Source organism: Zootoca vivipara, chromosome 7 (assembly GCF_965207765.1).
Source record: "Zootoca vivipara chromosome 7, rZooViv2.hap1.1, whole genome shotgun sequence".
NCBI lineage: Eukaryota > Metazoa > Chordata > Lepidosauria > Squamata > Lacertidae > Zootoca > Zootoca vivipara.
Window position 1 is genome coordinate 43,811,485 of NC_142590.1, and position 15,207 is coordinate 43,826,691.

General features: G+C 43.1%; 1 protein-coding gene across 5 annotated transcripts in view; it reads left to right on the forward strand.

Annotated features, from left to right (window-relative positions):
• PIK3R3 (phosphoinositide-3-kinase regulatory subunit 3) overlaps positions 1–15,207 on the forward strand; it is a 252,695-nt gene that overhangs the window by 58,244 nt on the left and 179,244 nt on the right. For 3 of the 5 annotated variants that reach the window (XM_035123276.3, XM_060276934.2, XM_088674092.1), the window contains exon 5: positions 13,129–13,260. The exons of the other annotated variants lie outside the window; for them this stretch is intronic. In XM_035123276.3, the coding sequence (XP_034979167.3) occupies positions 13,129–13,260 (132 nt within the window). The remainder of the gene's footprint in view (positions 1–13,128; positions 13,261–15,207) is intronic. 5 annotated transcript variants of the gene reach the window in all.

Below are 15,207 nucleotides of genomic sequence, written 5' to 3' on the forward strand. Positions count from 1 at the left end.
CTTGTTCACCATCTGATGGGAAACTGGAACATCGGGGATTAGGTTTGTGGGAAAAGCTGCTCCGTGAATGAAAGAAAAAGATGGGTTTGATTTATTTGAAATCCCGCAACCTTTGAAAAGTGCCTTGGTTAGTGTTTTCAGAGCTTGCACCATTCCTTCCCAAATGGTGCAATCTGTGCAAAGGTATGTCAGGGAGGATAACTGAGGCACGGGTTGGGTTTGGGGGAAATATAGTGGAAGCATATGTGCTTGACAGCAGTCTACATGTGCTATAAACAAGAAAAGGCCTTAAGAGCAGTGTCTACCAGGAAGGGTGATCTGTATGGGCAGGAGGCAGCTCAGTTGTTCAGCTTTCTTTCACAATGGAAGCTCAGGCAAAAGATGGTCAAATGCTTATCCAGAAGTGCCCTTGTAGAGATGATGCTGCAGCTGTTAGGAGATACCCAAGTTTTCTATTCTCACATATGATTCCCAGCTAAGGAGGGGAATAACTAGTGCTATGGTGAATTAGTGCTTTTGAATTATGGTGTTGGAGGAGACTCTTGAGAGTCCCATGGCCTGCAAGAAGATCAAACCTATCCATTCTGAAGGAAATCTGCCCTGAGTGCTCACTGGAAGGACAGATCGTGAAGCTGAGGCTCCAATACTTTGGCCCACCTCATGAGAAGAGAAGACTCCCCGGAAAAGACCCTGATGTTGGGAAAGATGGAGGGCACAAGGAGAAGGGGACGACAGAGGACAAGATGGTTGGACAGTGTTCTCGAAGCTATGAACATGAGTTTGACCAAACTGCGGGAGGCAGTGCAAAACAGGAGTGCCTGGCGTGCTCTGTTCCATGGGGTCACGAAGAATCGGACACGACTAAACGACTAAACAACAACAACAACATGCTGAAAATCTATCCAACCTTTCTCTATCAATTAATGAGAAAAGAAATTGCATTCAGAAATTATCAAAAGGGAGAGAAAATATTGATGAAATTCTCATGAAGTGAGATGCAGGGTTTTGGATGTGCTAGCCTCATATTTAAGGTGGTCAATGGGTGTTTGTGAGTTCCTTCCTTCCTCCTCACCATTGAGCTTCACTCTGCAGCCTTCCGGAATGCTTCAATGGAAAACCAGTGAAATTTGGGCAGCCAGGAAGATTGCAGAGAGCTAGAGAAATGTTTACGCGAAAGAAAGGAAAAAAAAAACATGCTTAGTGCCCTCAGCCACCTCACAACAATATCGTAAGCTCAAAGCCCTGCATTGACCAGAATTCTAAAGAAATTCTCAAATGCCCTAAGAATGGAGCAAATAAAGAAGTGAAGTTGAAGCTTTTTCCCCCCCCACAGAGCTGCCTTCTGGCTGGTTGTAAGTAAGAAGGCGCACAGGTGGGGCCTGGCTGATGGCAGACTGAGGTTGGCTGGAGCAGTGCCCCATATGGCCTAGTGGACCAATGTCTGCTGCGTTTGGGTGACAGCTTTGGAAAGGATGTAGTCTTTAGAATGTCCACAGAGGAAGAAAACTTTTGAGAAACTGGAGGGCAGATTTCAGCACAGCGCTAGAAATAGCAGCTGCTTTATTTTTATGATCTTGTACTTTCAAACACAAGGACCAGGCTGCTCCTTCTCTTTTCAGCTCCCCACAATGGATGCCATTTATGCTAATAGATAACCGTAACTGTGCCTCCATTAAGAACTTGCTTCAAGAACGAGTTCAGGTGTTTATAGGCAGCACATAAAATACAGTGTGTCTTGTGGGGAACAGAGCTGAAGACCTTTTGGTCCAGAAATGAAGCAATTGTAGTAAAAAAGAAAGCTGCCAACACAGAGGTGTTAAGGGCTTTGCTGTTGTTCTTCATCTGACACTCCATTCTGCACCATTACACCTAATAGGCAGATATTCTGGGTCTTTATTTCATGCACTTGCTAATGCTCTTTGGAAGGGGCTTAACAAAGACATAGTGAAGCAAACAGAAGTCCTTCATATTGTTGATATTATCTGATGGGATACTGAGAGATTATTTGGCTTCAGGTCATCATATCACTTGAAACTTGATGATCACTGATCCACAGTTGTTTCAGGCAGTCTACAGTAATTATTTCAAGTGTACATTCAGATGAGAAAATGGGAAATTATGCACAAAATGACTACCCAGGGGAGGAAGATAAATAATTGCCACCCATTATTTCCACATCGGGAGACCTGGTCAAAATTACTGTGTAGAGCAAAGAAAGGCAACATTTCTTCCTCCTCCCACTCTTGTCCAGAGACAAAGAAAAATAGAGATCCCATAATTAAAGGTGCCCCCCCCCACTCCCACAAGAGGTTTGTGCATGAAAGGGGATTAGGAGAAAAATAACAGGACTTGTTTTCTCATTTTTTGGCTAGAGGAAAGGAAAAGAAAGGACTCTAAATCAAATATTTAAATCTGAAAGCTGTTGTTTAGACCAACAGGGAGTCCGCTATTCTGAATGCAAGAGATCAGGGGCCCATGTAGAGTTGCCAGTGCAAAATTTCAAATATAAGGGATACCGTGGAGTTGTGGCATCTGTTCCACAGAGTTTTGTAGAGCTTTAGTATTTTGAAACAGGTAACAGCAGTGATAGCGTTGTAGAACTTGGATCTTTTATTATGAGAGTCACAAATTTTTTACTTTTTAATATGTACCTGTAAAATGTTTATGTGGACATCTAAAAAAGTAATGTGTAAATCATAGATATGCCAGGGACCGGGGATTGCCTATGGCTCCCGACTGTATGTATCATAGAGTGGCAAACCTTAATTTACTGCTGTATAATATGAGCTGGCCCTTAGAGACATCTGATAATCTTAAAGCTGCACAATCTTGGGATTGTTAAACACTTTGGACACAATCCATCTGATGTTAAGCACTTTTGTGCCACATAAGAGAATTATGCACATAATTAACTCATCTGTTGAAATCAACAGGATTTAAAGGTGCTTTAATGGGTGTGCTGAGCAGTGTGTCATTTTCTCCCCAACAAGCAGCCAAAAGGAATCCAAAGTGACATCCTCGCACACCACATTTGATAATATAAAATTCCATCCCTTAGACTTTTAACATCTTTCCTATGTTTCTGCAGCCTCAGAGCAATGAAAACATCCAACTTGGCAGCAATATATGTGGAGAAGGGGGCACATTTTAAAAGTTGTATTTATTCTGATGTGTTTATAGAGGCATAAGGGTGGATAACCATGGCAGACGTGTCCAATGTAAGGGTGCCATTTTTTCAGTTATTAAAAGCACTTAATCAACTAAAAGGTGCCCCCTGTTTAATCAGATAGCAGGCTTTTCAAAATATGTCACCCATACAAATACTTATGAAAACTGCAGATAGGGAAAAGGCACACCCCTTTTCTCTCACGTAAGAGGGAATGCCTCTTCTACAATGATACCGGTAATACAATACATGTGTGTGTGTTATCTAAAGAATGGTAGGGGGAGGGAGTATGCTGCTTTGCGTCAGAAATATTGGATGGTATTCTGCTAAGAAGTCCCTTCAGAGATGGATTTCCACTTGCACAACAGGGTTTCCCCTCTCTTTCCCTCATGTGTGCCCCACACCACCCTCAAATCTACTTCAAAGGGAACCCCTACCTAAAGTGGTGTTTGGGGAGGAGAGTGGGAGAACATTTCACTGCGCAAGCAGAAATCCTTGTGCTGACGCAATGTTCTCCTTAGCACTATCTTGGGTTCCACCCACTGTTTTTTACCCAGATACAACTTTATGCAAACTTTAATCGATTTATCAGTTAACTGACTAAAGCTCATAAGATTAACATTTATTCAGTTGGCTTGTAACTCTAGTACAAAACTGCAAGGTTCTGAAACTAAAACCTGTCTCACCTAACCAGGAGGCTACTGTGGTGTAGTGGCTATATAGAGTGTTCATACTAGGGCTGGGGAGATGCAGATTCAACTTCCCCTCATCAGCCATGAGGTTCACACTGGGTGTCTTTGACAAATATAATTTAAAAAGAAAGACAGACCCTCTAGGGCTGCTTCTAAATCGGCATTTTCACCTTGACCATCATGTGGCATGCAGAGACAATCCTCAAGAACCCCCCAGGCCTCATTCTTAAAACACCTCAGTAATTTCCAGTGCAGTGGTCTGATCCTCAGGCCCTTGGTTTAAGCCTCTAAGTCATCATAGATCTTAAATAATATATATGATGGTGACCTACATCACACAACAATTTGCGTGGCAAACATGATGGCAATGAACATGCTGTCTAGGGGAGGTACTGCATTGTCCCATATTACACTTTGGGGGGAGAAATACTACCTTGCTGGGAGACGTGTGAACTTTTTTTGTGCAAAGAGCTGATTGAATCATGCAGAAAGGGCCTTAGAGATACCATGCCAGATGGGATCAATAATATTTTTCATTCCTTGCTGGGAAGCTACATACGCCAGGGTTTCTGGCCCTCCTGCATTAGAGATTTCTAATGTTTAGAATTAGAGATTTCTAATGTTTCATGGCACTTGTTCGAACACCAGCAAAGGCAGAGAAGAGGAGGCATTCAGACCACTGCTACATCTTGGCTTTTCTCTTTAGAAGCCTTGATAGACTTGGATTCAGCTGAACAGCAAACCTCAAGGAATGACTGCTAGTATGGATGAGTTGACATGTCTCTGCATCTAAGTACAGTGTTGCCTCGGTTTATGAACTTAATCCGTTCCAGAAGTCCGTTCTTAAACTGAAACGGTTATTGAACCAAGGCGCGCTTTCCCTAATGAGGCCTCCTGCCACCGGTGCCCTTCCACCGTTTGGCATCCATTCTTAGACCGAGGTAAAGTTCGCAAACCGGGACACTACTTCCGGTTTTGTGGAGTTCGTAAACAGGGCTGTTCTTAAAATGAGGTACCCCTGTATTGAGATTGTAGTTCTATTGGTCAGGTATGCAGGTAGCAGTAGCCGTGGCAACCCTTAAATTGAAGAGTAGGGGATAAGCCTTCACAAAATGTGAAAGACATTACTTCACCTCATGCACACACAGAATTTCTCTGTGAACTACTGTTCTGGCCCTTATGTCTAGTATAACATGTAAACACTATGCTTCTTGTTTTGTTGTTTCATACCCACTTCCAGACTTCTGTATTTTGCTTCTGGGAAAACAGCTCAAAAGCAAAGCCACATTGCTTAATCTGTGCCATACTGGGCCAGGCCAGGCCAGTATCCCCAACATGACTCTGCTGCAAGCTTTCTCACGGTCTATGAAAAGAAAAAAGCCTGCCAAAGTTTGCTGTTTTCCCAAGGAGACAGCAATGAGGTTCGTGGTCACCCTTGCGGGAACCCTAGACTATAAGATGATGTATCCTATCCAGCTTCTGGGTTAGAGGTTTTACTGCTGCAGATTCAGTCTGGGGTAGGGATGGGAGAAAAATGGATTCAGTTCACATTTAAAGGCAAATCATTTGCGCTTTACGAAGCAATATGAAAACTGAAACACAGCCATCCTTCGAAATTCAGACTTTCAAATTCAAATTTTGCACTGCATTTCTCTAGTGAACCAATGCTTGTGTAAGGTAAAAGTGTGCATACAAATGAATATATTGGTGAAATAACATGCAGAAATAGATTTTATTAGGAAAAATTGCTTGCAAAAATGTGTACAGTGGAACCTCTGTTTAGGAACACCTCGGTTTACGAATTTTCGGTTTACGAACGCCGCGGATCCACCTGGAACGGATTAATCCACTTTCCATTACTTTCAATGGGAAAGTTTGCTTCAGTTTATGAACGCTTCAGTTTATGAACAGACTTCCGGAACCAATCGTGTTCATAAACCGAGGTACCACTGTACATTAGTCAAAACTGCAGACGAAAACATATTTCTAGCAAAAATTCACACTAAAATCCTGGCGAATCTTCATAAGGATTTTGAAAAAATTGGAAATTGCTTCAGAAATGTGGAGACCTGAATTTAAGATTGGAAAAATAAGAAACAGAAGTATCTGAAATTGGTGGATCAATCCATCCCTAGTCTGGGGTATTTTCTTCCCCCTTCCTTTTTCTTCAGCACTGTCTGAAGGGGTGGGGCAACAAACCTTTTTAGGCACTTAGAAACGCTGGCTTTTTCTTCTTCAGCCCCAACACATTTAACCAGCTACCTTTCAGAATGGAATACTGAAGCTGTTGTCCAAATTTTACTTTGGCAGCCCACAGGGGAACATGAGCAAAATAGTTCCACCGTCAGAAGACTTCATTTATACCAAAGTCAAGATTTGTTGTCCTCAGCCTTCCTCTGACCCCAGCACTTCCCTGTACTTTCCACGCAGGTGATCCAGCTTATTAAAGTACAACCAAACAGTCAGCCTCAAGGAAATGGACAGAGTCCTTTCTAAATACATTCAGGCTTGGCCAAAGAAATCAGCAGTAAGAGCCACAGTTCTTCCTTCAGTCCCTTTCCATGGGAAGTATCTTTAGGCCTGGAAAAAGGGGGGGGGGCGAGAATAATGCTGAGCTGCAGCCTCTGATTCCCAAAGTGGGAAGATTCAAAATAAGGTGATTTGTATGCAAGATCTTGAAAGTGAAGCAGTGCTGGCCATTCTTAAACAGGAGTTTTGAGATTTGGTTGCTAGATTTCCCACTGCAGATTATTATTAATATTTCACAATCATCCATTGTATGTTATCGGTGACACAATGAGAGATTAGCTACTGGTGCTAACCCAAGAGAAAACCCTCATGTCCTTTGGCTGAAAGGTGTGCGCAGCAAAAGATAAGGAACCAGTTATACCGGCATCTTATTTTAAAATTAATACTAGCTGCCTTTAGGAATTTGGAGGTGCCTCAGATATGCATTTGGAGGTGCCTCAGATATGCCACAACCTTGATGGCAGAAAGTGAGGAGGAATGAAAGAACCTTTTAATGAGGGTGAAAGAGGAGAGCGCAAAATATGGTCTGAAGCTCAACATCAAAAAAACTAAGATCATGGCCCCTGGTCCTATCACCTCCTGGCAAATAGAAGGGGAAGAAATGGAGGCAGTGAGAGATTTTACTTTCTTGGGTTCCATGATCACTGCAGATGGTGACAGCAGTCACGAAATTAAAAGACGCCTGCTTCTTGGGAGAAAAGCAATGACAAACCTAAACAGCATCTTAAAAAGCAGAGACATCACCTTGCCGACAAAGGTCCGTATAGTTAAAGCTATGGTTTTCCCAGTAGTGATGTATGGAAGTGAGAGCTGGACTATAAAGAAGGCTGATTGCCAAAGAATTGATGCCTTTGAATTATGGTGCTGGAGGAGACTCTTGAGAGTCCCATGGACTGCAAGAAGATCAAACCTATCCATTCTGAAGGAAATCAGCCCTGAGTGCTCACTGGAAGGACAGATCCTGAAGCTGAGGCTCCAATACTTTGGCTACCTCATGAGAAGAGAAGACTCTCTGGAAAAGACCCTGATGTTGGGAAAGATGGAGGGCATAAGGAGGAGGGGATGACAGAGGATGAGATGGTTGGACAGCTAGATGATTTTGAGCAGATTACCAAAAATCTCTGACTTCCAGTTGCTTAACTTTAGAAGCAACACAACAAAAACTCTTCCCCAGATACATTATGCTATTATAAACCCTAGTCTGTGGTAACTCACACAGAGATTTGGTTGTGTGTGTGGTTTTATGCAGTTATCTTGGTATATGCCTCATGGGGTGCAGTAAGTAATTGGCTCCTCCCGCTCAAACCACCACTTTGCATTTGACTCCAGTTAGCGAGAAGAAGGGAGGTCCTAATGGAAGCATCGGCCCACAGCAACTTACCCTAAACTGTGGAGTGAGCAGGTAGAACCAGAAAGGGCAGTGGCTGCTTGAGACCCTCCGTGGGATCGTGTGGCAGGAACGAGGAAATTTGTCTAAATATTCACAATACTTTCTAGGCTGATTAAGCAACAAATAGAAAGTACTAGTAGTGGGCATGAATGATCTTTTGCAGTGAAGAAGAGAAATATCTACAGTGGTGCCTCGCTTAACGAATGCCCTGCTTAACGAAATTTCTGCTTAACGAAAGGATTTTTCGAGCGGAGGTTGCCTCGCTAGATGAATTCGTTTTATGAAAAATTCGTCTAGTGAATTGCGGTTTCCCATAGGAATGCATTGAAATTCAATTAATGCGTTCCTATGGGCAAAAAAATATTCAAAAAAATTTCAATGCATTCCTATGGGATTCGCTAGACGAATTTTTCGTTATAAGAAAAGACCCGTGGAATGAATTAAATTCGTCTAGCGAGGCACCACTGTATAAGCTTAAATTGTGACCCCAAAGTAAAGTTCTGGGCACTCTTAAAAATTGGAAGCCTGTTACAGCAAGCTAGACAAACTTTAGCAATCAGGCTAGTGGGCCAGGACTATTGTGCAATGGTTAAAATGTGCTTCTGGCATTTGTGGGGTAGGGTGATTGTGTCAAAAGGCTCTAAACATCTGTGGAGATCATTGGAATGGAAATCCCCCTGCATGGGCGGTGTGCAGTGGCTTTGACACATAAATGGCTCCACGGAACTAGTGGCCTTGAGGCTGAGTTTTGCGTCACACCCCTTTTCCAAGGGGTGACATGCAGGACACAGGGGATATAATTAGGTGTCCCCATGGTTTGTGGTCACTTGCCATTTCTAATTGTCAGTTCTTATTTTTAGGCAAATTATAGGTTCCTCTCTAAGGAAAAAGAGCCAGTCTTTGTTGATACAATCATATATATCCCAAAATTGCTTTTCACAAATTTTGATATCTTGGAAATGGCCCCTTCCTGTTTTCAGTAATATATGATGGGTAAGAAATGGTTTCTGTGGTGAATACCTAAAAATAGGTGGAGGCATCATTAGTTTTTCATGAATGATAGTTAATTATAATTAGAAATCTAATTACAAGCGACCACCTGAAATTTGCTTTAAAATTTGAGAGTGAATGAATTTGTATTGAAAAGTGAGCCATTATTTTACAGGGGCATATTACGATAACCCCCCTTCATGGATCAATGCCTTGTCGTGGCGAAGGGGCTTGAATAACTCAGAGAAGCTATGAGCTATGCCATGCAGGGCCACCCAAGATGGATAGGTCATAGTGGAGAGTTTTGACTAAACGTGATCCACCTGGAGAAGGAACTGGCAAGCCACTCCAGTATCCCTGCCAAGAAAACTCCATGGACAAAGACAACAGGCATATAAAAGTTATGACGCTGGAAGATGAGCCCCTCAGGTCGGAAGGCGTCCAACATGCTACTGAGGAAGAGCAGAGGATAAGTACAAGTAGATTCAGAGCTGATGAAGCGGCTGGGCCAAAGCCGAAAGGACGCTCAGTTGCGGATATGCCTGGAAGCGAAAGGAAAGTCCGATGCTGTAAAGAAAAATATTGCATAGGAACCTGGAATGTAAGAACCATGAATGGAGGTAAGCTGGATGTGGTCAAAAATGAGATGACAAGAATAAATATCGACATCCTGGGCATCAGTGAACTAAAATGGAAGGGAATGGGCGAATTCAGTTCGGGTGACTATCATATCTACTACTGTGGGCAAGAATCCCGTAGTAGAAATGGAGTGGCCCTCATAGTCAACAAAAGAGTGGCAAAAGCTGTAATGGGATGCAATCTCAAAAATGACAGAATGATCTCTATACGAATCCAAGGCAGACCTTTTAACATCACAGTAATCCAAGTTTATGCACCAACTACCGGAGCTGAAGAAAGTGAAATTGACCAATTCTATGAAGACCTACAACACCTTCTAGAAATGACACCAAAGAAGGATGTTCTTCTCATTACAGGGGATTGGAATGCTAAAGTAGGGAATCAAGAGATAAAAGGAACAACTGGCAAGTTTGGCCTGGGAGTTCAAAATGAAGCAGGGCAAAGGCTAATAGAGTTCTGTCAAGAGAACAAGCTGGTCATCACAAACACTCTCTTCCAACAACACAAGAGACGACTCTACACATGGATATCACCAAATGGGCAGCATCGAAATCAGATTGATTATATTCTCTGCAGCCAAAGATGGAGAAGCTCTATACAGTCAGCAAAAACAAGACCTGGAGCTGACTGTAACTCAGATCATCAGCTTCTTATAGCAAAATTCCAGCTTAAACTGAAGAAAGTAGGAAAAACCACTGGGCCAGTAAGATACAATCTGAATCAAATCCCTTATGAATACACAGTGGAAGTGAGGAACAGGTTTAAGGATTTAGATTTGGTGGACAGAGTGCCTGAAGAACTATGGATGGAGGCTCGTAACATTATACAGGAGGCAGCAACGAAAACCATCCCAAGGAAAAGGAAATGCAAGAAAGCAAAATGGCTGTCCAACGAGGCCTTACAAATAGCGGAGGAGAGGAGGCAAGCAAAATGCAAGGGAGAAAGGGAAAGATACAGGAAACTGAATGCAGATTTCCAAAAAACAGCAAGGAGAGACAAGAGGGTCTTCTTAAATGAGCAATGCAAAGAAACAGAGGAAAACAATAGAATGGGGAAAACCAGAGATCTGTTCAAGAAAATTGGAGACATGAAAGGAACATTTCGTACAAAGATTACCATAATCAAGGACAAAAGTGGTAAGGACCTAACAGAAGCAGAAGACATCAAGAAGAGGTGGCAAGAATACACAGAGGAATTATACCAGAAAGATATGGAGGTCTCGTACACCCCAGGTAGTGTGGTTGCTGACCTTGAGCCAGACATCTTGGAGAGTGAAGTCAAATGGGCCTTAGAAAGCACTGCTAATAACAAGGCCAGTGGAAGTGATGATATTCCAGCTGAACTATTTAAAATTTTAAAAGATGATGCTGTTAAGGTGCTACACCCAATATGCCAGCAAGTTTGGAAAACTCAGCAATGGCCAGAGGATTGGAGAAGATCAGTCTACATCCCAATTCCAAAGAAGGGCCGTGCCAAAGAATGCTCCAACTACCGCACAATTGCGCTCATTTCACACGCTAGCAAGGTTATGCTTAAAATTCTACAAGGCAGGCTTAAGCAGTATGTGGACCGAGAACACCCAGAAGTGCAAGCTGGATTTTGAAAGGGCAGAGGAACCAGAGACCAGATAGCAAACATGCGCTGGATTATGGAGAAAGCTAGAGAGTTCCAGAAAAATGTCTACTTCTGCTTCATTGACTATGCAAAAGCCTTTGACTGTGTCGACCACAGCAAACTATGGCAAGTTCTTAAAGAAATGGGAGTGCCTGATCACCTCATCTGTCTCCTGAGAAATCTCTATGTGGGACAAGAAGCTACAGTTAGAACTGGATATGTAACAACTGAGTGGTTCAAAATTGGGAAAGGAGTACGACAAGGTTGTATATTGTCTCCCTGCTTATTTAACTTATATGCAGAATTCATCATGCGAAAGGCTGGACTAGATGAATCCCAAGCCGGAATTAAGATTGCCGGAAGAAATATTAACAACCTCAGATATGCAGATGACACAACCTTGATGGCAGAAAGCGAGGAGGAATTAAAGAACCTTTTAATGAGGGTGAAAGAGGAGAGCGCAAAATATGGTCTGAAGCTCAACATCAAAAAAACCAAGATCATGGCCACTGGGCCCATCACCTCCTGGCAAATAGAAGGGGAAGAAATGGAGGCAGTGAGAGATTTTACTTTCTTGGGTTCCTTGATCACTGCAGATGGTGACAGCAGTCACGAAATTAAAAGACGCCTGCGTCTTGGGAGAAAAGCAATGACAAACCTAGACAGCATCTTAAAAAGCAGAGACATCACCTTGCCTACAAAGGTCCGTATAGTTAAAGCTATGGTTTTCCCAGTAGTGATGTATGGAAGTGAGAGCTGGACCATAAAGAAGGCTGATCGCCGAAGAATTGATGCTTTTGAATTGTGGTGCTGGAGGAGACTCTTGAGAGTCCCATGGACTGCAAGAAGATCAAACCTATCCATTCTTAAGGAAATCAGCCCTGAGTGCTCCCTGGAAGGACAGATCATGAAGCTGAGGCTCCAATACTTTGGCCACCTCATGAGAAGAGAAGAATCATTGGAAAAGACCCTGATGTTGGGAAAGATTGAGGGCACTAGGAGAAGGGGACGTCAGAAGACAAGATGGTTGGACAGTGTTCTCGAAGCTACCAACATGAGTTTGACCAAACTGCGGGAGGCAGTGCAAGACAGGAGTGCCTGGCGTGCTATGGTCCATGGGGTCACGAAGAGTCGGACACGACTAAACGACTAAACAACAACAACAACATTACGATAACCGGAAATAGGTGAAGTCATATGTCCTTTTGTATTTGCTTGTGCTATTTATTGCATGGACACAGCATACAGTCTGACAGCTGGTGTTGATCCCCAAATGAAAACTCACGTCTCATTATTAAGGCATATATGGTTGCAGAAATAAGATGGGTGTATTGCTCAAGCGAGCATCTCTACAAAAGATTTCAGTGGATAGAGCTTCTGTGCACACCCTGTGCACATCTGGAAGGCCTCAGGCCAGTGAAGGCTGCCGAATGGCTTCTTGTTTCTTCTTCATGGTTGCCATGATGTATCCCTCTCTCCACACGCCTCTAGTGTTATTTCCTTACCCACACCATTACTCCTGCTCCTTGCCAAAAATGTTCTGGGCACAAACCAGCCAAAGATAACAACTTTTAAATACTGTACCACCGATCTTTGATGGTAGATACTTAAGCATATTTTTAATTCTACAGATGGTGAAAGTAACATTAGTTTGCTGAGTTTAGAGTTGCCAGGTCATCTTATGGTTTGATCCTGAGTTTTACAGCTTTACTCTCCTTTGCAGCATCTCCAGGAGAAGTAGGGCAGGACCATGGCTTAGTGGCAGAGCACATGCTCTGCATGCAAAAGGACTCTGGTTGCTTGGCTGGCATCTCTAAACCTCTGCCAGAGACTCCAGTGAGCTGCTCAGTCAATGCTGATCACGATGGACAAAGGATCTGAGCTGGTGTAAGGCAGCTTCCCATGTCTCTATATATCAGGATGAGAGGCAGATTTAAGAGGGCATTCTGTTTTCTGTTTCCCATTCCCATCCTTCGCTCTTCATTCTAAAATCCAGCTCATTCCCCTTTTCCCATTATGCTCTTCTTTACTCTCTCTGTTGGAGTGATGAACCGAGAGGTAGACACAAGCACTCTGTAGCATAACCTCCCCTGCTTTTCTTCTTCCAGACTTGGAATCTGTTGATCTGGACCAGTTTGATGGGCAGACATTAGGTGAAATGCTCAGGCACTACCTTCAGGAGCTCCCTCGCCCTGTGATTCACCCAGCAACTTACAGTGAATTACTTTACATAGTTCAAGGTAAATTCCTGCTATTTCCTTTCTGCCATTTTAAAAGCTTCCTATTCCGGAGTTCTGTTGTGTCACATTTTTCAGGAAATCAGGGGAAAAGCTGCTTGACTAGATGCATCTGACTCAATCCTATTTTATTTTCAAAGGGGCTGCAGTTGGATAGTAGTGTTATAACTTTACACTTTTCTCTCTTTAAAGATTGCTGTGATAATTTTTTATTAATGTGTGGAAGCCTGTTGTGCTCTTATATGCATGGATCAGCGAGGGCTGTTGTGATTGAGGCAGCAACGCTCTCACTAGTGGTTTTTAGTCTCTGGCTGCAGTAAGGATGTGGTTTGACGAAGGTGTTTTAATTTATTGATCACCTGCCTTTTAATGGATTAGCTTATTAATTAATCAGTTGCATTTAAATAAAGCTGCATAAAACACAGTATAGGTATATTTTACTTAATGTAATATAAGATAAGTTACAATCTACTTGATGTAATACAGCATAAGATAATTTACAATCTAATAATCAAAAATCACCACTCATTGTTAAGAAGGAAATACAGTCTTAATGTTTTTAAACCCATAATTGCAATAAAACACCAAAACAAAAGTAACATTAAAAAATAAACCAAAGAGCTTTAGTTTTCAGAACCACTGGTTAAAGTTATCTCCCACTGATTAATCAACTAAAGCTTGAGTTGACTGATCTGCCAGTTAAAATGTGCAACCCTAATGCTGACTTGTATTAAAGTCACCTCATCCCAAGCCAACTAATAATGTGGATTTGGCATATAAATCAAAATGAGATCTAGGCCTGTCCTGTACAGAGTTCATGCCGCTAATGAAATGAGATGGGGAGGGGCTTTAACAGATTCAGTAGTAGGAATGCTGTGTTTTTCTTGGGGGCGGAGGGCGGAATGAGGATTGCCCTTCCTTCCAGCACATAGCTTGGCTCACTTCTTAAACAATTATAGCTTAATGATAGAGCATCTGCATTGCAAGTCCCCAGCATCTCTAGGTAGGGTAATAATAATATTTATTTATTTATACCCCGCCCATCTGGCTGGGTTTCCCCAGCCACTCTGGGCGGCTTCCAACCGAATACTAAAAACAATACAGCATCAAACATTAAAAGCTTCCCTAAACAGGGCTGCCTTCAGTTGTCTTATAAAAGTAAAATAGTTGCTTATTGCCTTGACATCTGCTGGGAGGGCGTTCCACAGGGCGGGTGCCACTACCGAGAAGGCCCTCTGCCTGGTTCCCTGTAACCTCACTTCTCGCAGTGAGGGAACCGCCAGAAGGCCCTCAGCGTTGAACCTCAGTGTCCAGGCAGAACGATGGGGGTGGAGACGCTCCTTCAGGTATACAGAACTGAGGCCATTAAGGGCTTTAAAGGTCAGCACCAACACTTTGAATTGTGCTCAGAAACATACTGGGAGCCAATGAAGATCTTTCAGGACCAGTGTTATATGGTCTCGGCGGCCACTCCATGTCACCAGTCTAGCTGCCGCATTCTGGATTAATTGCAGTTTCCGAGTCACCTTCAAAGGTAGCCCCACATAGAGTGCATTGCAGTAGTCCAAGCGGGAGATAACTACTAGAGCATGCACCACTCTGGCAAGACAGTCTGCGGGCAGATAGGGTCTCAGCCTGCGTACCAGATGGAGCTGGTAGACAGCTGCCCTGGACACAGAATTAACCTGCGCCTCCATGGACAGCTGTGAGTCCAAAATGACTCCCAGGCTGCACACCTGGTCCTTCAGGGGCACAGTTACCCCATTCAGGATCAGGGAGTCCTCCACACCAGCCCACCCCCCTGTCCCCCAAGAACAGTACTTCTGTCTTGTCAGGATTCAACCTCAATCCATTAGCTGCCATCCAGCCTCCAGACACTCACACAGGACCTTCACTGCCTTCATTGGTTCTGATTTGAAAGAGAGGTAGAGCTGGGTATCATCTGCATAT